Source organism: Phyllobates terribilis, unplaced genomic scaffold, assembly GCF_046119375.1.
Source record: "Phyllobates terribilis strain yellow unplaced genomic scaffold, ASM4611937v1 Scaffold_2__4_contigs__length_985480577, whole genome shotgun sequence".
In the NCBI taxonomy this organism is placed as follows: domain Eukaryota; kingdom Metazoa; phylum Chordata; class Amphibia; order Anura; family Dendrobatidae; genus Phyllobates; species Phyllobates terribilis.
The window spans coordinates 19,922,932-19,944,848 of NW_027362762.1; the positions used below are offsets into that span (position 1 = coordinate 19,922,932).

Genomic DNA, 21,917 nt, shown 5'->3' on the forward strand with positions numbered 1-21,917 from the left:
TGCTGCGTCCTGTGATTGGATGAGCGGCGGCGCCGGAAGACGTTCTCTGATTGGTTCATGTCTCCCGGAACTCGCAGTCGTGGCGAAAGATGGCTGCGGCGGTGCTGGAGGTGGAAGTCGGGGAAGCCGGGCTGAGGGAGGCGGCAGAGGAGGTGAGGAGAGGCCGGGAGGACGCATACCCCTGTACAACCCCATGTCTGTCACACGGAGCCCCCTTACCCATCCGCTTCACTCCGCGACCACACAATCCCATATGCTGATGCCCCCTACTGACCCCCCTTCCCCGGTGCTGGCGCCCCCTACTGACCCCCCTCATCCCCCTTCCCCGGTGCTGGCACCCCCTACTGACCCCCCTCATCCCCCTTCCCCGGTGCTGGCACCCCCCACTGACCCCCCTCATCCCCCTTCCCCGGTGCTGGCACCCCCTACTGACCCCCCTCATCCCCCTTCCCCGGTGCTGGCACCCCCCACTGACCCCCCTCATCCCCCTTCCCCGGTGCTGGCACCCCCCACTGACCCCCCTCATCCCCCTTCCCCGGTGCTGGCACCCCCCACTGACCCCCCTCATCCCCCTTCCCCGGTGCTGGCACCCCCCACTGACCCCCCTCATCCCCCTTCCCCGGTGCTGGCACCCCCTACTGACCCCCTCATCCCCCTTCCCCGCTGCTGTCGCTCCCTACTGACCCCCCTTATCCCCCTTCCCCGGTGCTGGCGCCCCCCACTGACCCCCCTTCCCCGGTGCTGGCACCCCCTACTGACCCCCCTCATCCCCCTTCCCCGGTGCTGGCGCCCCCTACTGACCCCCCTCATCCCCCTTCCCCGCTGCTGTCACTCCCTGCTGACCCCCTCATCCCCCTTCCCCGCTGCTGTCACTCCCTGCTGACCCCCTCATCCCCCTTCCCCGCTGCTGTCACTCCCTGCTGACCCCCTCATCCCCCTTCCCCGCTGCTGTCACTCCCTGCTGACCCCCTCATCCCCCTTCCCCGATGCTGGCGCCCCCTACTGACCCCCTCATCCCCCTTCCCCGCTGCTGTCACTCCCTGTTGACCCCCTCATTCCCCTTCCCCGCTGCTGTCACTCCCTGTTGACCCCCTCATTCCCCTTCCCCGGTGCTGTCGCTCCCTACTGACCCCCCTCATCCCCCTTCCGCGGTGCTGTCGCTCCCTACTGACCCCCCTCATCCCCCTTCCCCGGTGCTGCCGCCCCCTACTGACCCCCCTCATCCCCCTTCCCCGGTGCTGCCGCCCCCTACTGACCCCCCTCATCCCCCTTCCCCGCTGCTGTCGCTCCCTACTGACCCCCCTTATCCCCCTTCCCCGGTGCTGGCGCCCCCCACTGACCCCCCTTCCCCGGTGCTGGCACCCCCTACTGACCCCCCTCATCCCCCTTCCCCGGTGCTGGCGCCCCCTACTGACCCCCCTCATCCCCCTTCCCCGCTGCTGTCGCTTCCTACTGACCCCCCTTATCCCCCTTCCCCGGTGCTGGCGCCCCCCACTGACCCCCCTTCCCCGGTGCTGGCACCCCCTACTGACCCCCCTCATCCCCCTTCCCCGGTGCTGGCGCCCCCTACTGACCCCCCTCATCCCCCTTCCCCGCTGCTGTCACTCCCTGCTGACCCCCTCATCCCCCTTCCCCGCTGCTGTCACTCCCTGCTGACCCCCTCATCCCCCTTCCCCGCTGCTGTCACTCCCTGCTGACCCCCTCATCCCCCTTCCCCGCTGCTGTCACTCCCTGCTGACCCCCTCATCCCCCTTCCCCGATGCTGGCGCCCCCTACTGACCCCCTCATCCCCCTTCCCCGCTGCTGTCACTCCCTGTTGACCCCCTCATTCCCCTTCCCCGCTGCTGTCACTCCCTGTTGACCCCCTCATTCCCCTTCCCCGGTGCTGTCGCTCCCTACTGACCCCCCTCATCCCCCTTCCGCGGTGCTGTCGCTCCCTACTGACCCCCCTCATCCCCCTTCCCCGGTGCTGCCGCCCCCTACTGACCCCCCTCATCCCCCTTCCCCGGTGCTGCCGCCCCCTACTGACCCCCCTCATCCCCCTTCCCCGCTGCTGTCGCTCCCTACTGACCCCCCTCATCCCCCTTCCCCGCTGCTGTCGCTCCCTGCTGACCCCCTCATCCCCCTTCCCTGACGCTGCCGCCCCCTACTGACCCCCTCATCCCCCTTCCCCGCTGCTGTCACTCCCTGCTGACCCCCTCATCCCCCTTCCCCGGTGCTGCCGCCCCCTACTGACCCCCTCATCCCCCTTCCCCGCTGCTATTACTCCCTGTTGACCCCCTCATCCCCCTTCCCCGGTGCTGTCACTCCCTGTTGACCCCCTCATCCCCCTTCCCCGGTGCTGTCACTCCCTGTTGACCCCCTCATCCCCCTTCCCCGGTGCTGTCGCTCCCTACTGATCCCCCTCATCCCCCTTCCCCGGTGCTGTCGCTCCCTACTGACCCCCCTCATCCCCCTTCCCCGGTGCTGTCGCTCCCTACTGACCCCCCTCATCCCCCTTCCCCGGTGCTGCCGTCCCCTACTGACCCCCTCATCCCCCTTCCCCGGTGCTGCCGCCCCCTACTGACCCCCTCATCCCCCTTCCCCGCTGCTGCCGCCCCCTACTGACCCCCTCATCCCCCTTCCCCGCTGCTGTCACTCCCTGTTGACCCCCTCATCCCCTTCCCCGCTGCTGTCACTCCCTGTTGACCCCCTCATCCCCCTTCCCCGTTGCTGTCACTCCCTGTTGACCCCCTCACCCCCCGCACCCGGTGCTGTCACTCCCTGTTGACCCACTCACCCCCCTCACCCAGTGCTGTCACTCCCTGCTGACCCACTCACCCCCCTCCCCCGGTGCTGTCTCCCCCTACTGACCCCTCATTCCCTGGAGGATGGGCTATAGAGGGCATCCCAGAAGTGAATACCACAAGACTGTGAGATCTGCCAGGAGTAGTTATTGGGGGCCACAACCCTCATTACTTGGCTTCTCTCATTAATGAGGAGATATGTGACGGACGTCTCGTCCTTGTACGATGGTTCCACAACATGGTAATCGTTGTAGCCTGACGCTGATGATCTCGGCTTGCACTCGGTGAATACTGACAGCTGGGGGTTTGTTACAGTTGGGTGCAGTTCAGACAAATCCTCTGAGCTCCGCAGACAAGAAGTAAAAGTGTCCAGAGCTTGGAGGTTGTGAGTCCAGTCACTGCGGGCGCGGCGCCTCCTACCTGGGAGGGCGACCCTGCACCTGTCTGTCACTGTGGGGGAGGGATTCACAGTCTCCTCCTAGCTTAGCTGCTGTTACATCAGAGGATTGTCTGGCCTGGAGACAACTGTAACAAACCCTCAGCTGTGAGCGGGTTTAGGATGGGTTTTCAGCCTCTGGATGTCTGCTGGAACGTTTTCGTTAGCTGACATCAGGCAGAGATCTGATCAGAGAAGGTTAAATCTGCAGCAGAAAGTTACAGAGGTTCATCTCCAGCCGCACTGTGAGCGGATGAGGGTTGTAGTGAGGAGGCTGCTGGTTGTGCTCCGAACGGATCGCTCCGCTGTGTCTGGGGAAGTCTTGTCGCCAGGATGTTTGTTCTGCCAGAATTTACTGCTGATAAGAGCGAGGTGTGAACTGCGCTGTAACCTTCACTCGCTGCAGCCGCGACCTGGATCCGGAGCTTATAATGTCTTGCGTCTTATTACAGTACAGCAGGGATACAAGAGGACGCTCCGTCTCCTCTGACTCTGGTAGACTGTTTCCTGCAGTCTCTGTTTCGGGGCTTCATGTCTCTTTCTCTCCAGCAGGTGGACCTGTCTGATCTCGCCCCGGAGGAACGATGGAGGTGAGAATCCTCTTTCTATTGCTCGGCAGTGACTGCACAGAGCAGGCCGTGGTGGATGTCTCTTTGGGGCTGACAACCTCTTGCACAGGATGTTCGGGGGGTTGTCAGCAGCAGTAGATGCTGATCTTGTGCTGTGTTATGTGTTAAGTCTCTGTCTGGTTGCAGGGTGGAGCACGCCAGGATGCATGCCAAGCACCGGGGCCACGAGGCGATGCACGCGGAGATGGTCCTCATCCTCATCGCCACTCTGGTGGTGGCGCAGCTGCTGCTGGTGCAATGGAAGCAGCGACACCCGCGCTCCTACAATGTAAGGGCTGACGTACGGTAAGAGGGTAGTGTCTGCAGCGCGGTGCGGCTCACGTACCCCCAGGAGGTGACTCGTGTCCTGTACCATTCTGGGCCAGATGTCGGAGCAGCGCTCTGCAGCCTGAACGCCACCGCCAGCTGTTATACTACAGTCACCGGAGCTGCAGCCTCCCTTCTGCTGAGGGATTGGTATAACTGCAGCTCCGGATGTGACTGGAGCAGACGCCCCCTTATGTGACCGGTCTCTGCGTGTTCTCGCTTCTCTCAGATGGTGACGCTGTTCCAGATGTGGATCGTTCCTGTGTATTTCACAGTGAAGCTGCACTGGTGGAGATTCCTGGGAATCTGGATCCTCTTCTCTCTGATCACCGCTTTTATTACCTACAAAGCCACACGGAAACCACTGGATCAAACCACCCCCAGGTGAGCGCTGCAAGCGGAGACCCCTATAGTTACATGGTGGTGCAGAAACAAGGGGGGAGGTGGTGTGCCGATCACAAATGAGATGGGTCGATCAGCAACACTTCTCAGTAACATTAGACAGCACACGAAGGGTTAATAATACATTACTTACACTAATCCTGTATTACATTCTCCAGAGCTGCACTCACTATTCTGCTGGTGCAGTCACTGTGTACATACATTACATTACTGATCCTGAGTTACATCCTGTATTATACTCCAGAGCTGCACTCACTATTCTGCTGGTACAGTCACTGTGTACATAGATTACATTACTGATCCTGAGTTACATCCTGTATTATACTCCAGAGCTGCACTCACTATTCTGCTGATGCAGTCACTGTGTACATACATTACATTACTGATCCTGAGTTACATCCTGTATTATACTCCAGAGCTGCACTCACTATTCTGCTGGTACAGTCACTGTGTACATACATTACATTACTGATCCTGAGTTACATCCTGTATTATACTCCAGAGCTGCACTCACTATTCTGCTGGTGCAGTCACTGTGTACATACATTACATTACTGATCCTGAGTTACATCCTGTATTATACTCCAGAGCTGCACTCACTATTCTGCTGGTGCAGTCACTGTGTACATACATTAGATTACTGATCCTGAGTTACATCCTGTATTATACCCCAGAGCTGCACTCACTATTCTGCTGGTGCAGTCACTGTGTAAATACATTACATTACTGATCCTGAGTTACCTCCTGTATTATACTCCAGAGCTGCACTCGCTATTCTGCTGGTGCAGTCACTGTGTACATACATTACTGATCCTGAGTTACATCCTGTATTATACTCCAGAGCTGCACTCACTATTCTGCTGGTGCAGTCACTGTGTACATACATTACATTACTGATCCTGAGTTACCTCCTGTATTATACTCCAGAGCTGCACTCACTATTCTGCTGGTGCAGTCACTGTGTACATACATTACATTACTGATCCTGTACTGATCCTGAGTTACATCCTGTATTATACTCCAGAGCTGCGCTCACTATTCTGCTGGTGCAGTCAGTGTACATAAATTACATTACTGATCCTGAGTTACCTCCTGTATTATACTCCAGAGCTGCACTCACTATTCTGCTGGTGCAGTCACTGTGTACATACATTACATTACTGATCCTGAGTTACATCCTGTATTATACTCCAGAGCTGCACTCACTATTCTGCTGGTGCAGTCACTGTGTACATACATTACATTACTGATCCTGAGTTACCTCCTGTATTATACTCCAGAGCTGCACTCACTATTCTGCTGGTGCAGTCACTGTGTACATACATTACATTACTGATCCTGAGTTACATCCTGTATTATACTCCAGAGCTGCGCTCACTATTCTGCTGGTGCAGTCACTGTGTACATACATTACATTACTGATCCTGTACTGATCCTGAGTTACATCCTGTATTATACTCCAGAGCTGCACTCACTATTCTGCTGGTGCAGTCACTGTGTACATACATTACATTACTGATCCTGAGTTACATCCTGTATTATACTCCAGAGCTGCACTCACTATTCTGCTGGTGCAGTCACTGTGCACATACATTACTGATCCTGAGTTACCTCCTGTATTATACTCTAGAGCTGCACTCACTATTCTACTGGTGCAGTCACTGTGTACATAGATTACATTACTGATCCTGAGTTACATCCTGTATTATACTCCAGAGCTGCACTCACTATTCTACTGGTGCAGTCACTGTGTACATACATTACATTACTGATCCTGAGTTACATCCTGTATTATACCCAGAGCTGCACTCACTATTCTGCTGGTGCAGTCACTGTGTACATACATTACATTACATTACTGATCCTGAGTTACATCCTGTATTATACTCCAGAGCTGCACTCACTATTCTGCTGGTGCAGTCATTGTGTACATACATTACTGATCCTGAGTTACATCCTGTATTATGCTCCAGAGCTGCACTCACTATTCTGCTGATGCATTCACTGTGTACATACATTACATTACTGATCCTGAGTTACATCCAGTATTATACTCCAGAGCTGCACTCACTATTCTGCTGGTGCAGTCACTGTGTACATTCATTACATTACTGATCCTGTACTGATCCTGAGTTACCTCCTGTATTATACTCCAGAGCTGCACTCACTATTCTGCTGGTGCAGTCATTGTGTACATACATTACTGATCCTGAGTTACATCCTGTATTATGCTCCAGAGCTGCACTCACTATTCTGCTGGTGCAGTCACTGTGTACATTCATTACATTACTGATCCTGAGTTACATCCTGTATTATGCTCCAGAGCTGCACTCACTATTCTGTTGGTGCAGTCACTGTGTACATACATTACATTACTGATCCTGAGTTACATCCTGTATTATACTCCAGAGCTGCACTCACTATTCTGCTGGTACAGTCACTGTGTACATACATTACTGATCCTGAGTTACATCCTGTATTATACTCCAGAGCTGCACTCACTATTCTGCTGGTGCAGTCACTGTGTACATACATTACATTACTGATCCTGAGTTACATCCTGTATTTTGCTCCAGAGCTGCACTCACTATTCTGTTGGTGCAGTCACTGTGTACATACATTACATTACTGATCCTGAGTTACATCCTGTATTATACTCCAGAGCTGCACTCACTATTCTGCTGGTACAGTCACTGTGTACATACATTACTGATCCTGAGTTACATCCTGTATTATACTCCAGAGCTGCACTCACTATTCTGCTGGTGCAGTCACTGTGTACATACATTACATTACCAATCCTGAGTTACATCCTGTATTATACTCCAGAGCTGCACTCACTATTCTGCTGGTGCAGTCACTGTGTACATACATTACATTACTGATCCTGAGTTACCTCCTGTATTATACTCCAGAGCTGCACTCACTATTCTGCTGGTGCAGTCACTGTGTACATACATTACATTACTGATCCCGAGTTACATCCTGTATTATACTCCAGAGCTGCACTCACTATTCTGCTGGTGCAGTCACTGTGTACATACATTACATTACTGATCCTGAGTTACATCCTGTATTATACTCCAGAGCTGCACTCACTGTTCTGCTGGTGCAGTCACTGTGTACATACATTACATTACTGATCCTGAGTTACATTCTGTATTATACTCCAGAGCTGCACTCACTATTCTGCTGGTGCAGTCACTGTGTACATACATTACATTACTGATCCCGAGTTACATCCTGTATTATACTCCAGAGCTGCACTCACTATTCTGCTGGTGCAGTCACTGTGTACATACATTACTGATCCTGAGTTCCCTCCTGTATTATACTCCAGAGCTGCACTCACTGTTCTGCTGGTGCAGTCACTGTGTACATACATTACATTACTGATCCTGAGTTACATCCTGTATTATACTTCAGAGCTGCACTCACTATTCTGCTGGTGCAGTCACTGTGTACATACATTACATTACTGATCCTGAGTTACATCCTGTTTTATACTCCAGAGCTGCACTCACTATTCTGCTGGTGCAATCACTGTGTACATACATTACATTACTGATCCTGAGTTACATCCTGTATTATACTCCAGAGCTGCGCTCACTATTCTGCTGGTGCAGTCACTGTGTACATACATTACATTACTGATCCTGAGTTACCTCCTGTATTATACTCCAGAGCTGCACTCACTATTCTGCTGGTGCAGTCACTGTGTACATACATTACATTACTGATCCTGAGCTACCTCCTGTATTATACTCCAGAGCTGCGCTCACTATTCTGCTGGTGCAGTCACTGTGTACATACATTACATTACTGATCCTGAGTTACATCCTGTATTATACTCCAGAGCTGCACTCACTATTCTGCTGGTGCAGTCACTGTGTACATACATTACATTACTGATCCTGAGTTGCATCCTGTATTATACTCCAGAGCTGCACTCACTATTCTGCTTGTGGAGTCACTGTGTACATACATTACATTACTGATCCTGAGTTACATCCTGTATTATACTCCAGAGCTGCACTCACTATTCCACTGGTGCAGTCACTGTGTACATACATTACTGATCCAGAGTTACATCCTGTATTATACTCCAGAGCTGCGCTCACTATTCTGCTGGTGCAGTTACTGTGTACATACATTACATTACTGATCCTGAGTTACCTCCTGTATTATACTCCAGAGCTGCACTCACTATTCTGCTGGTGCAGTCACTGTGTACATACATTACATTACTGATCCCGAGTTACATCCTGTATTATACTCCAGAGCTGCACTCACTATTCTGCTGGTGCAGTCACTGTGTACATACATTACTGATCCTGAGTTCCCTCCTGTATTATACTCCAGAGCTGCACTCACTATTCTGCTGGTGGAGTCACTGTGTACATACATTACTGATCCAGAGTTACATCCTGTATTATACTCCAGAGCTGTGCTCACTATTCTGCTGGTGCAGTTACTGTGTACATACATTACATTACTGATCCTGAGTTACCTCCTGTATTATACCCCAGAGCTGCACTCACTATTCTGCTGGTGCAGTCATTGTGTACATACATTACATTACTGATCCTGAGTTACATCCTGTATTATACTCCAGAGCTGCACTCACTATTCTGCTGGTGCAGTCACTGTGTACATACATTACATTACTGATCCTGAGTTACATCCTGTATTATACTCCAGAGCTGCACTCACTATTCTGCTGGTGCAGTCACTGTGTACATACATTACATTACTGATCCTGAGTTACATCCTGTATTATACTCCAGAGCTGCACTCGCTATTCTGCTGGTGCAGTTACTGTGTACATACATTACATTACTGATCCTGAGTTACCTCCTGTATTATACTCCAGAGCTGCACTCACTATTCTGCTGGTGCAGTCACTGTGTACATACATTACATTACTGATCCTGAGTTACATCCTGTATTATACTCCAGAGCTGCACTCACTATTCTGCTGGTGCAGTCACTGTGTACATACGTTACATTGCTGATCCTGAGTTACCTCCTGTTTTATACTCCAGAGCTGCACTCACTATTCTGCTGGTGCAGTCACTGTGTACATACATTACATTGCTGATCCTGAGTTACCTCCTGTATTATACTCCAGAGCTGCACTCACTATTCTGCTGGTGCAGTCACTGTGTACATACATTACATTGCTGATCCTGAGTTACCTCTAGTATTATACTCCAGAGCTGCACTCACTATTCTGCTGGTGCAGTCACTGTGTACATACATTACATTGCTGATCCTGAGTTACCTCTAGTATTATACTCCAGAGCTGCACTCACTATTCTGCTGGTGCAGTCACTGTGTACATACATTACATTGCTGATCCTGAGTTACCTCCTGTATTATACCCCAGAGCTGCACTCACTATTCTGCTGGTGCAGTCACTGTGTACATACATTACATTACTGATCCTGAGTTACCTCCTGTATTATACTCCAGAGCTGCACTCACTGTTCTGCTCTCTGTACTTCCCCCAGGCTGGTGTATAAATGGTTCCTGCTGCTGTATAAGATGAGCTATGCCACGGGCATTGTGGGATACATGGCTGTGATGTTCACGCTCTTCGGTCTTAACCTCTTGTTCCGGTGAGTCCGTGTCTGTCGCTTCTGCCGACATTTCTCTGTTTCTGGAGCAGAATCTTCGATCGATGGATTCTTGAGCTTCGGGTGCGATACCTCTTCTCTCCACTAGAGGCAGGCCTGTGATATCTGCTGCTGTCGTCCACCGGGGGCAGTGTGGAGCCTGAAGCATCAGGAGGTAGAGATGCTGACGCTCTGGAGAATGTGGCGTCTGCGTGCGCCGTCTCCCCGAGCGCAGCGGCTTCCCGGCTCCTCCGCCCCGATGTATCGCTGTGTTCTCTCATGTTCTTCTGGGTTCTGTCTCGCAGCATTAAACCGGAGGACGCCATGGACTTCGGCATCTCCCTGCTCTTCTACGGACTGTATTACGGGGTCCTGGGCCGGGACTTCGCAGAGATGTGCGCAGATTACATGGCGTCGACCATAGGTGTAAGTGTCATTACGGGCCGCACTGCATTCTGGGACTTGTAGTGCGGGGCTGAGGGACATTGTGGTGACTTTGTGTCGTCCGCTCAGTTTTACAGCGCGTCGGGGATGCCGACCAAGCACCTGTCAGACAGCGTGTGCGCCGTGTGCGGACAGAGGATCTTCGTGGACGTGAATGAAGAAGGAATCATCGAGAACACGTACAGACTGTCCTGCAACCACGTGTATCCTTACACCTGCGCTGCCTCCTGCTGGAGGGGGACAGCCAAAGACAAGAGATGTCCCCGCAGGGCGGGCCGTACATACTGGGGGGGGGGTCAGCCGAAGTATGACCTGGGGGTGTAAAAAAAAAAATGCTGCAAGAGAGGTTATCGGAGCATTTGTCGTGGGGTCGGGGCTCGGAGGGTTGGGATGGCGCAGCGTGTCGGGGAGACGCCAGGGTCTGGAAGGTTGAGGTCAGGAAGGCACTGGGGGTCTGGAAAGTGCTGGTGCCCGGGAAAGCATCGGGGTCTGGAGGCTGGGGTCATGAAGGCGCCGGAGCCGGGAAGATTGGGGTCAGGAACGTTCTGGGGTTTGGGGAGGCACTGGGCTCTGGAGGCTGGGGTCAGCAAGGCACCAGAGGCTGGGGTCAGCAAGGCACCAGAGGCTGGCACTGGGGGTCGGGGGAATCGCCAGAGCGCAGAAGGTTGGGAAGGCACTGGGGTCCGAGGAGGCGCCGGGGCCTGGAAGCCGGGATCTGGAAGGTACCAGGGTCAGATAAGCATCGGGGCCTGGAGGTAGGGGAGGCGCCGGGGCCTAGAGGCTGGGATCGGGAAGGCACCAGGGTCGGATAAGCATCGGGGCCTGGAGGTAGGGGAGGCGCCGGGGCCTAGAGGCCGGGATCGGGAAGGTACCAGGGTCGGATAAGCATCGGGGCCTGGAGGTAGGGGAGGCGCCGGGGCCTAGAGGCCGGGATCGGGAAGGCACCAGGGTCGGATAAGCATCGGGGCCTGGAGGTAGGGGAGGTGCCGGGACCCGGGGAGGCGCCGTGGCCTAGAGGCCGGGATCGGGAAGGCACCAGGGTCGGATAAGCATCGGGGCCTGGAGGTAGGGGAGGGGCCGGGACCCGGGGAGGCGCCGGGGCCTAGGGGCCGGGATCGGGAAGGCACCAGGGTCGGATAAGCATCGGGGCCTGGAGGTAGGGGAGGCGCCGGGGTCTAGAGGCCGGGATCGGGAAGGTACCAGGGTCGGATAAGCATCGGGGCCTGGAGGTAGGGGAGGCGCCGGGGCCTAGAGGCCGGGATCGGGAAGGCACCAGGGTCGGATAAGCATCGGGGCCTGGAGGTAGGGGAGGTGCCGGGACCCGGGGAGGCACCGTGGCCTAGAGGCCGGGATCGGGAAGGCACCAGGGTCGGATAAGCATCGGGGCCTGGAGGTAGGGGAGGGGCCGGGCCCCGGGGAGGCGCCGGGGCCTAGAGGCCGGGATCGGGGAGGCACCAGGGTCGGATAAGCATCGGGGCCTGGAGGTAGGGGAGGTGCCGGGACCCGGGGAGGCACCGTGGCCTAGAGGCCGGGATCGGGAAGGCACCAGGGTCGGATAAGCATCGGGGCCTGGAGGTAGGGGAGGGGCCGGGCCCCGGGGAGGCACCAGGGTCGGGTAAGCATCGGGGCCTGGAGGTAGGGGAGTTGCCGGGACCCGGGGAGGTACTGGGGCCTAGAGGGTCCGGGTTGGGCAGGCACTGGGGTCAAGAGAGTTGGGATTGTGACTGCGCAGGGACCGGAGGGTGGTGGTCGGAGAGGCTCTGGGGATCAAGGGTTATGTTTTGGGAGTGAAGAGGTCTGGAGGAATGACTTTAAGGAGAGGCATAGAGATGGGGACATAAAATCACACAAAAGCCTCGGGGGGGCCACACGTGGCAGACGTGGGCTCCTTATCTCCCCATGGAGGACATGCTGATCTGCTGCCGCGTGTGGAGGGGGCTCTGGAGATCTATCTTTCCCGTCTCTTTCAATCAGTGACTGAGGTGATGGAGACTTGTCGGGCTGCATTTCTCTGTTTTTTTGCCGCCCTTTACTGGTCAGAGTGGGGTGTGTAGCCCTGGGGGGCTTCTGCTGTATCTGTGTACTCCTCACTTTCCCGTGTTTGCCTTAACATCGCCGTCTTCCAGCTTCCACGAGTTCTGTATCCGGGGATGGTGCATCGTGGGGAAGAAGCAGACGTGTCCATACTGCAAGGAGAAGGTGGACCTGAAGCGGATGTTCAGTAACCCGTATCCTACTCTCGGGGGTCTGTAGTGGAGGCCATGTTCAGGCGGGGTGGAAAGTAACCGGCGTATTGTGCCATCACAGATGTCTGCTGCCGGTGTTAGGAACTGACCTAGGTTGGAGTAGTGATATTGCAACCACTAGGGGCAGCACTGGCAGGTAGCGTAGTCAGGAAAAGCCAGGAATCGGTACACAGGAACAGCAGTATAGTTGCGTAGTCAGGAAAAGTCAGGAGTTGGTACACAGGAAAAGCAGTGTAATCTTGTATGATGCAGCAGGTGAAGGGAGAGCTTGACTAGAGGCTGGGAGCTCAATAATCTCGCAAGAAAGGAAGGGCCGGGCCAGGTTTAAATATGGTGTTTAAGCAGAAGCTCACTGGATTAAGCCAATCTGGAACAACACAGGTACTAGAATCTAGGTTAGCCAGGAACTGTCCAGTGAGCTGAATAGCTCAGAGGGAAGAGCTGCCGCCTGGTGCACAAGAGCTGCTGGGATCGAGTCCTGACAGTAGCCCCCTCCTTCCAGGATGGCCTCTGGACATCTCAGGCGCTGGCTTCTCTGGATGTCTCTGATGAAAGTCTCTTGTAAGTCTGGATGCATGAACATTGCACGCTGGGTCCCAGGAATTATCTTCTGGTCCGTAACCCTTCCATTGCACCAAATACTACAGTCTTCCTCTAAATTTTCTAGAGTCCAGAATTTTATCCACGATGTGCTCTTCCTCACCATGGACTATTTCTGGTGGGGGAGGTGGCCGAGTTCTTTCTGGAAACGGGTCCTCACTGAATGGTTTGAGCAGGGATACATGGAACACAGGGTGAATTTTTAGGCTGTTAGGAAGCTTTAAGCGGAAAGCAACTTGGTTAATTTGTGCAGAAATTTGAAAAGTTCCTATGATTTTTTGACCCAATTTAAACTGAACACCTCTATCAGGAATTCCGTGCAGCCTGAATATCTCTCTGACCATTAATTCTGCAGTTTGTTCAGCGGTAGGAATCCCTTTTAGTTGGGCCATCGTTGTGAGCCGATCCGTCACAAGGATAACAGTCATTTCTTTAGATGGAGGTAGGTCCACGATAAAATCCATTGAGATTGATCCCCAAAGCCTGGAAGGAACTGGAAGAGGTCAAAAGAGTCCTAAAAGGAGAAGATCATTGGCGCCTTATTCTGTGCACATGTTAAACAGGAGGAAATATATTTTCTCACATCCCTCCTACAATTTAAGCCACCAAAAAGAACAGAGCAGTAGTTCTTGAGTTTTCATGACTCCAGGGTGTCCTACAAGTTTGGAATCATGGATAAGTTTGAGGACTTCAGATTCGGGGACCTATACTTGATGCTTCAGCATCCGAAACCCCTTCTTTAAAAGAAAGATCAACATCTTTAGAAGGATGGTTAAGAAAAAAAAAATCAGTTTGATATCCATCTTTAATTTTTGTAAAAAATTCTTTAGTGTCCAGTATTCCTAAGAAAAATTTTTGGACGGAGAATGGTATAGTCAGTGTTAGACCTCTCCTGAGGTTCAGTAGATATCCTGGACAGAGCGTCAACCTTGCCGATAAGAAATTACAAAACTAAATCTGGAGAAAAATAAGGCCTAGCGTGAGCGTGCTTGTCTTGCAGACAACCTCCTTAGCTGTACGGATGAATTAGAAATTCTTGTGGTCTGGACGGACAGTCCCCGGATGATTGGCCCCTTCCAAAAGATGTCTCCATTCGGAGAAGGCGAATTTAATAGCTAAAATGTCTTTATTTCCAGTGTCGTAGTTCTTTTCTGCCGATGACATGGTATGAGAAAGAAATGCACATGGATGAAGCTGCATCTTGTCTCCCACCATCCGATGGTTCGGAGTGATCTACTTCAACAACAAACAGCGGTTCAGGATTTGGATGGACAAGTAATGGTGCAGAAGTGTAGAGTCTGTAGTTTGTCAAACGCCCCTTGTTCCTCTGGAGGAATGATTTTTGACAATTTTTTTTTTTTATGAATCTTGTGTAGAAATCTGCAAATCCTATAAAAGCGCTGGATGTCTCTTAAATTTCTTGGGGTAGGCCAGTCAACTACCGCTCTGATCTTACTGAGATCCATGGTCAGACCTTCTGGGGAGATGATGAATCCCGGAAATTGAGTCTTGGTTTGTTCAAATTCACATTTTTTCGAGTTTAATATAGAGATGATTCTCCTGTAGACGTTCCAGGACTGACTAGACATGCCTAAGATGCTCCTCCAAGGTATCAGAAAATATAAGAATGTCATTGAGATAAACAACAACAAATCAATCCAAGAAATCTCGAGAAAAAAAAAAAAAAAATCATTAATGAAGTGCTGAACGGTTGGCAGGAGCCTTACGAAGGCCGAAAGGCATAACCAGGTATTCAATATGTCCATATCTAGTTCTAAAGGTGGTTCTCTCCACTACAGGGCGAATTCGTATGAGATTATAAACTGCTCTCAGATCGAGTTTGGTAAAAAATCTTGGCAGAACGTAGTCTCTCCAGCAACTCAGGAATTAAGGAGAGTGGGGGGGCAATTTTTGATGGTTATCTTATTTAGTTCTCTGTAATCAATACATGGCCGCAGGGTTGAGTCCTTTCTTTTTTTCTACAAAAAACAAGGGTGCACCAGCTGGCTAAGAAGAAGGTTGAATGAAGCCTTTCTCTTAAGTTTTCAACTATGTACTTCTTTAGTTTCTTCAACTCTAGTTCAGAAAGATTGTAAATTCGCCCAAACGGAGTGAATGCTCCAGGAAGCAGATCAATGGGACAGTGGTAAGGAGGAGGAGGAGGAGGAAGAAGAGGAGGCAGCTGATCGGCTTTCTTCTTACTGCAGACCTCGCTGATCTGCTGGTACTGAGGTGGTGGGTTATCACAGTTCTGATGAGAAATCTCAGATACTTGAATTTGCTTAGTAACAGGTAAATTATCACGGCAATTGTTCTTATAGTTCTCAGAGGGAAAGGTAATGGTCCTTTATCCCCAGTTGATGGAAGGGTTATGGGTTGAGAACCAGGGAATTCCTAGAATAACTGGAAATTTTCTAGAGGAAATGAGATGAAAACTCAACGGCTTCATGATGATGATTTGGTTCGATACAGATTTCAAGATCAATTGCCTCGTAACAGGTCCAGAAGATGAAGGCGATCCATCCACAGCTTCCATATCGATTGGCCTGGATTTAGTCCTACTTGCAATGTTATTATCAAGTGTGAATTTTAAGTCCATGAAATTCCCTCCTGCTCCAGAATCTACGGCAGAACATTGTATTTTTTTGGTTCCCGATGATGGGAACGACAAAATGAGACGATGATGATTGCTCTTTGAGATGAGATGGTCTGCATAACCGGATCTAGCCATTCAGAAAGGTCTAAATCGCTTGCAGTTCTGGCATCATTGGTGAAGGCTATAGTCCTTTTATTAGGACAGTTAATGGCAAAATGTCCAGAGCCCCCACACTAGAGGCATACATTATCAGTACGTCGCCTCTCCTTCTATACTGCCGAGAGAGGATTTCGGTTGACATCAATTTGCATAGGTTCAGGCACACTTTCCATTTTCTGTGGGTTTTTTAATGCTGATTGAGTAAAGGAATAGTTAGAGTTGTTTCCAAATACTCACAGTTTTTTCCTTTCTTCGTTCAGTGAGTCTCTGATCAGTTCGGATGCACAATTGAATAAAGTCCTCTAAATTATTAGGGGTCTCGACCCTTGGAAGTTCATCCTAATTTAGCTCGAAATTGACTCCTGTGGGCGGCTAAATTCCATGTGGTGTCTGCCGCCCAGCGGAGGAATCCTGAGCTGTATTCAGCTACAGAGCGCCGCCCTTGAGGTAGATTATAGTTTCTGCTGTAGCACAACGATTTGGGTCATCAAACACTTGATCCATTGCTGTGATGAAGGAAACAGTCATTTAGGAGGTCACAATTCTTTACCACATAAGGTGAAGCCCATGCAAGAGCGTCATCAGTCAGGAGGCTAATGGTGAACAGAACCCTTTTCCTGTCGCTGGTAAATGGAGAAGGTTGCAAGTACATACGACATTGATTAAGGAATCCACGGTAATGGTGACGATCCCCACTGAACTTTGCGAGCAGTGGCATGCGTGCATTTGATTCTGGGCCTGAGTTGCGCAAATCCAGACGTTACCTCTGCAACGCAATTTCTTTTTGCTGACCCAATACCTGTGTTTGCAACTTAGAAAATTTTTCTTGGTATGTGGCACCACAATTCTGTTGTCTCAGGGTGGCTGCAACAGACTCCATATTGTGTGCGAGATTGTGTTAAGAACTGACCTGGGTTGGAGTAGTGGTATTGCAGCCACTAGGGGCAGCACCGGCAGGTAGCATAGTCAGGAAAAGCCAGGAGTCAGTATACAGCAAAGGTAGTATAGTCTTGAAGGATTTAGCAGGTAGCGTAGTCAGGAAAAGCCAGGAACCAGTACACCGCAAAATCTGTATAGTCTTGTATGATGCAGCAGGTGAAGGGAGAGCTTGACTAGAGGCCGGGAGCTCATTAATCTCGCAAGAAAGGAGGTGCCGGGCCAGGTTTAAATAGGGTGTTCAATCAGGAGCTCACAGGAGTAAGGAAATCAGGAACAACACAGGGTGGAGCCGCTCAGGAACAACACAGGTACTAGAATCTAGGTTAGCCAGGAACTGTCCAGCGAGCTGAATAGCTCAGAGAGAAGAGCTGCCGCCTGGTGCACTAGAGCTGCTGGGATCGAGTCCTGATGGCCGATGATCTGTCCATCACATCTGAATGCTTTCACAGGGGAGAATTATCAGGGGCCCTGTGCACTGAGAACAGTGGGGGAGGGGAGCGAGATCCTGCATAACACTTTGGTGGTTAAAGGGGTGGTGCAGCATCAGATAAACATGGCTGCTTTCTTCCAGTTAGAGGAGATTTCCATCCTTGACTCGAGCGTGCAGCTGGGAGCGGCCTCACGTCATGTACGGGCAGCTGCTGGACTGGTTACGATACCTGGTGGCATGGCAGCCTGTGATTATTGGACTGGTACAGGGCATTAACTATTGCCTGGGCCTGGAATGAGCCGTCCCCACCACTTCCCAAGCTCCTGGCACCATCCGGAGAGGAGGCAGTGATGCCGGCGGCGCCTGCTCTGGATTATTCTTGGGGTTTTTTTCCACCATTTTTTTTGTTTTGGCCCCTGGAGATGCTTGGACGCTCTTCTCCGCAGTGTTAGTCGCCGCCGTTGCTGCGCTGGAGAATTGACGGTTGTTGTATTATTTATTATTAGCGCCCTGTCTGTATTTTTTATTTGGCACCACATGGATTCTGTGTTTTAGTTCTTCCCTCGACCACTGAAATGCGTCAGCACCTTGTGCCGCCTCAGGTGCTCCTCCATTACCCCGCACCGAGGAGCGGCAGGGTCCACCCCGACCATCCACCTTGTGCCGCCTCAAGTTCTCCTCCATTACCCGACACCGAAGAGCGGCAGGGTCCACCCTGACCATCCACCTTGTGCCGCCTCTGGTGCTTCTCCATTACCCCACACCGGGGAACGGCAGGGCTGGGTCCATCCTGACCATCCACCTTGTGCCGCCTCAAGTTCTCCTCCATTACCCGACACCGAAGAGCAGTGGGGGACACCCTGACCATCCACCTTGTGCCACCTCGGCTGCTCTTCCATTACCCCACACTGGGGGGCGGCAGAGTCCATCCTGACCATCCACCTTGTGCCATCTCCGGTGCCCATCCATTACCCCACACCGGTGAGCCGCAGGGTACACCCTGACCATTCACCTTGTCGCATCGGGTGCCCATCCATTACCCCACACCGAAGAGCGGCAGGGTACACCCCGACCATCCACCTTGTGCCGCCTCGGCTGCTCTTCCATTACCCCACACTGGGGGGGTGGCAGGGTCCATCCTGACCATCCACCTTGTGCCGCGTCAGGTGCTCCTCCATTACCCCACACCGGGGAGTGGCAGGGTTAACCCCTGACCATTCACCTTGTTGCATCGGGTGCTCATCCATTACCCCACACCGGTGAGCGGCAGGGGAAACACTGACCATCCACCTTGTGCCGCCTCGGCTGCTCCTCCATTACCCCACACCGGGGATCGGCGGGAGACACACTGACCATCCACCTCCACTGCAGTTCCCATCCCACCTGCCTGGGGTTTTCGTTTATAAACTTTTTTTTTCATTTCTTCCCGCTTCCATCTTGCCCCCAGTAACGGTTGGAGAGTTTGGGTAAAATTTTAATAAACTTTCCAAGGACTCGCCGCACCGCAAATTCATTGTGTACACGGGAGATGCATTTATAAGTCACACAGAGATTGGACGCGTCCCGTTGGAGGCGGACGGCTTCAGAATTTATTTTTAATCAGTCCCATACAAATTTTAACTTTTTTTTTTATTATTATTATTGTGGAGAGGTCGGGCGACGGCGATTCTATATCCCTGTGTATAGCGGACGGTTATGTCCATGAACTGTGGAAGGAATAAAGAGAACGCTCAATAAACACTCCTGGACGTCCGGCCTCATGCAAAAGTGTCCGCACTCATTCCAGGAAGCCTGGAGACGTCTTCACCACGTTGTCAGGTTGTCACAATCTGGTATATGTGATATTGGGAAAGCTGGGTGTCAGGAATGCGGAGCTTTCACTGGATTAGAAAACAGCTGCTTTTCCTCCACGAACAGCGCCACCCCTGTCTGTAGGTTGCGTCTGGTATTTCAACTCTGTTCTGTTAATATAAATGTTTATGAACTGTAATACCAAATACAACCTGAAGAACAGGGTGGCGCTCTTTTTGGTAGAAAGCAGCCATGTGTTTCTAATCCTGGGGTTCTTGGCACCACTTCAACATTGGGTGTTCAATGGCGCTGAAAACGTCATCTGCACAAACCCGCGGAGACCCATGCACATCGGCAGGTTTCCATTAGAACATGTGAATAATATCTGACGATGGTTCTGTGGCGCTGCTCACCTCCCAAAAAGGTGGCCGGGGAACCTCGTTAACTGCATCCCATCATATCACCGTCTAGTCCTGACCTAATGAAAAGTGATCATTCGTGATCCAGCGGCTCTGCAGTCTTAACAGCTTTCAGTTCTGCCTGCTACCGGAGATGTAGTAGAGAGGATTGAGCGCTAGGGGAGTTTGCAGCAGCTCGATTAACCCCTTACATGCTGCTTTGGCATGTAAGGAGTGTGACGGAGGGAGATCTGTCACTCTCCACGGGTCCCTGTGATCACGGAGCAACAATGGAGCTTTAGCGACCGGAGGCCTAATAATGACCTGTAGGTCAAAGACTAAGAGATCGTCCAAGCCGCATAGTCCTATAACACCGACGAGCTGGATGATGCTCTGCACTACACAAGTAGTAGTAGTACAGGATCTCCTCTGTGCTATCCAGGGATCACATGTCCAGGTTCCCTTGTAGGATTAATAAATACCGTATTAAAAAAATATGCAACTTTTCAGAATGAGAATTTGTTACATCTGATAAAAACGCATAAAATGAATGACTCTCTCATGATATTGTTGTCTTTTATCCGAAGACTAGGGTCTGCTTCCCTATCCCTAAAGCTATGGGGCGCCTTAGCTATCCTTGTTCTCCAGATTACTTCTAATGGTGAAGACGCCGGGGCCATGTGACTTGCTGAGCTCCTGAATCAGCCCTTATCTGTCCCCTCCCCCACCCAGAGTAGTGGGGAGTTGTGTATAAGAATACACAACCCAGACTTACAAGGGAAGACGTACAGGGATAAATTAAAATATCAATCATACAAATATGCACTGACAAACAACAGCGAGGAAAACCGGGAAGTAAAGGAAGGAAAAAACCAAATAGGAGAGGGTGAGGATATGCATATAGACAAATCACTCCAAACACCTCCTCAAACAGAACACCTCCAAGCTCCAGTATAAGACTAAGGCCACGGCCCCACTATCAGTATTCGGTCAGTATTTTTTTCTCAGGAGTGAGAGCCAAACCAGGTGAGGAACAATCAGAGAAAAGGTAGAATAGAAACAAATCACCAATTCTGCATTTATCACCCACTCCTGATTTTGGCTCTCACTGACCAAATACTGATAGTGGGGACGTGACCTAACACTGCCAATCCTGATTGCCAGAAGCCAGTATATATAGAAGAAGGGAGTGGCGAATACTGAACAGCTGAGACTGTCAAAGCAGGAAAGCTTCAGAAGCCCTCAACTGAACAGATAAACCCCTGCACTGCTAGAAGAAACCTGCACCGTTTAATATGAAGGTGAGAGGCTTCTAATCGGTGCAAGAGTAGGAGAAATCAGACGCTGTGGTCTTCTGACCCCTCCCTGTTGCGGTAAACACCTGACAGTACCCCCCATTCTAAGAGTAACCTCTGCTAACGGTGTGCCACGTGAAAATACCGTATCAACCTGACCGCATGGATATCAGATGCTGGTACCCACAATTTCTCTTCAGGACCGTAACCCTTCCAGTTTACCGGATACTGAAGAGACCAACGAATCAAGCGAGAATCCACGATCTTGGCTATCTGAATTTCCATATTCCCATCAGCCGTGATTGGAGGTGGTGGTGGTGATGGTTCAGAGGACACAATGTATTTTTTGAGTAGAGACTAGGGTTGAGCGAGTATGTTCTGTCCGAGTATGCTCGGGCCGAGCTCCGAGTATAGCTGCTCGGTGATATGGCTGAATCGCTCCCGTGTGCACGATTTGCAACTGTTTGACAGTTTTATTACATGTGAGGAATGTGTAAGAAATAGACATCACATGTAATAAAACTGTCAAACAGTCACAAATCATGCACACGGGAGCGATTCAACCATATCACCGAGCAGCTGTAACTACTCGGAGCTCGGCCAGAGCATACTCGGACAGAACATACTCGCTCAACCCTAGTAGAGACCAGTGAAACACATTATGAATCCTAAAAGTAAGTGGCAAAGGAAGACGCCATGCTACAGGATTGCCGACAGCTACAAACTTAAGGACCGATGAACCTGGGACCCAGTTTCCAAGAAGGAAACTTCAGCTTAATGTTCCTCAAGTACCACCACACCAAATCACCAACACGCCGGTCCGGACCCATCGAAACGCATCC

The 21,917-nt window shown here is 51.5% G+C and overlaps 1 protein-coding gene across 2 annotated transcripts; it reads left to right on the forward strand.

Moving 5' to 3' along the window:
• The first annotated feature begins 22 nt into the window (after positions 1–22).
• Positions 23–19,331, forward strand: RNF121 (ring finger protein 121). 2 transcript variants are annotated; one of them, XM_073661163.1, is made up of 9 exons: positions 23–152; positions 3,772–3,812; positions 3,978–4,119; positions 4,387–4,541; positions 10,073–10,180; positions 10,483–10,603; positions 10,691–10,824; positions 12,748–12,849; positions 17,769–19,331. In XM_073661163.1, the coding sequence occupies exons 1-9, from the start codon at positions 90–92 to the stop codon at positions 17,887–17,889; spliced, it is 987 nt and encodes a 328-aa protein (XP_073517264.1). In that variant the 5' UTR covers positions 23–89; the 3' UTR covers positions 17,890–19,331. The 2 variants fall into 2 exon arrangements, with proteins under 2 accessions (XP_073517264.1, XP_073517265.1); XM_073661164.1 differs by having other exon boundaries at positions 40–152; positions 3,775–3,812.
• Positions 19,332–21,917: the final 2,586 nt, after the last annotated feature.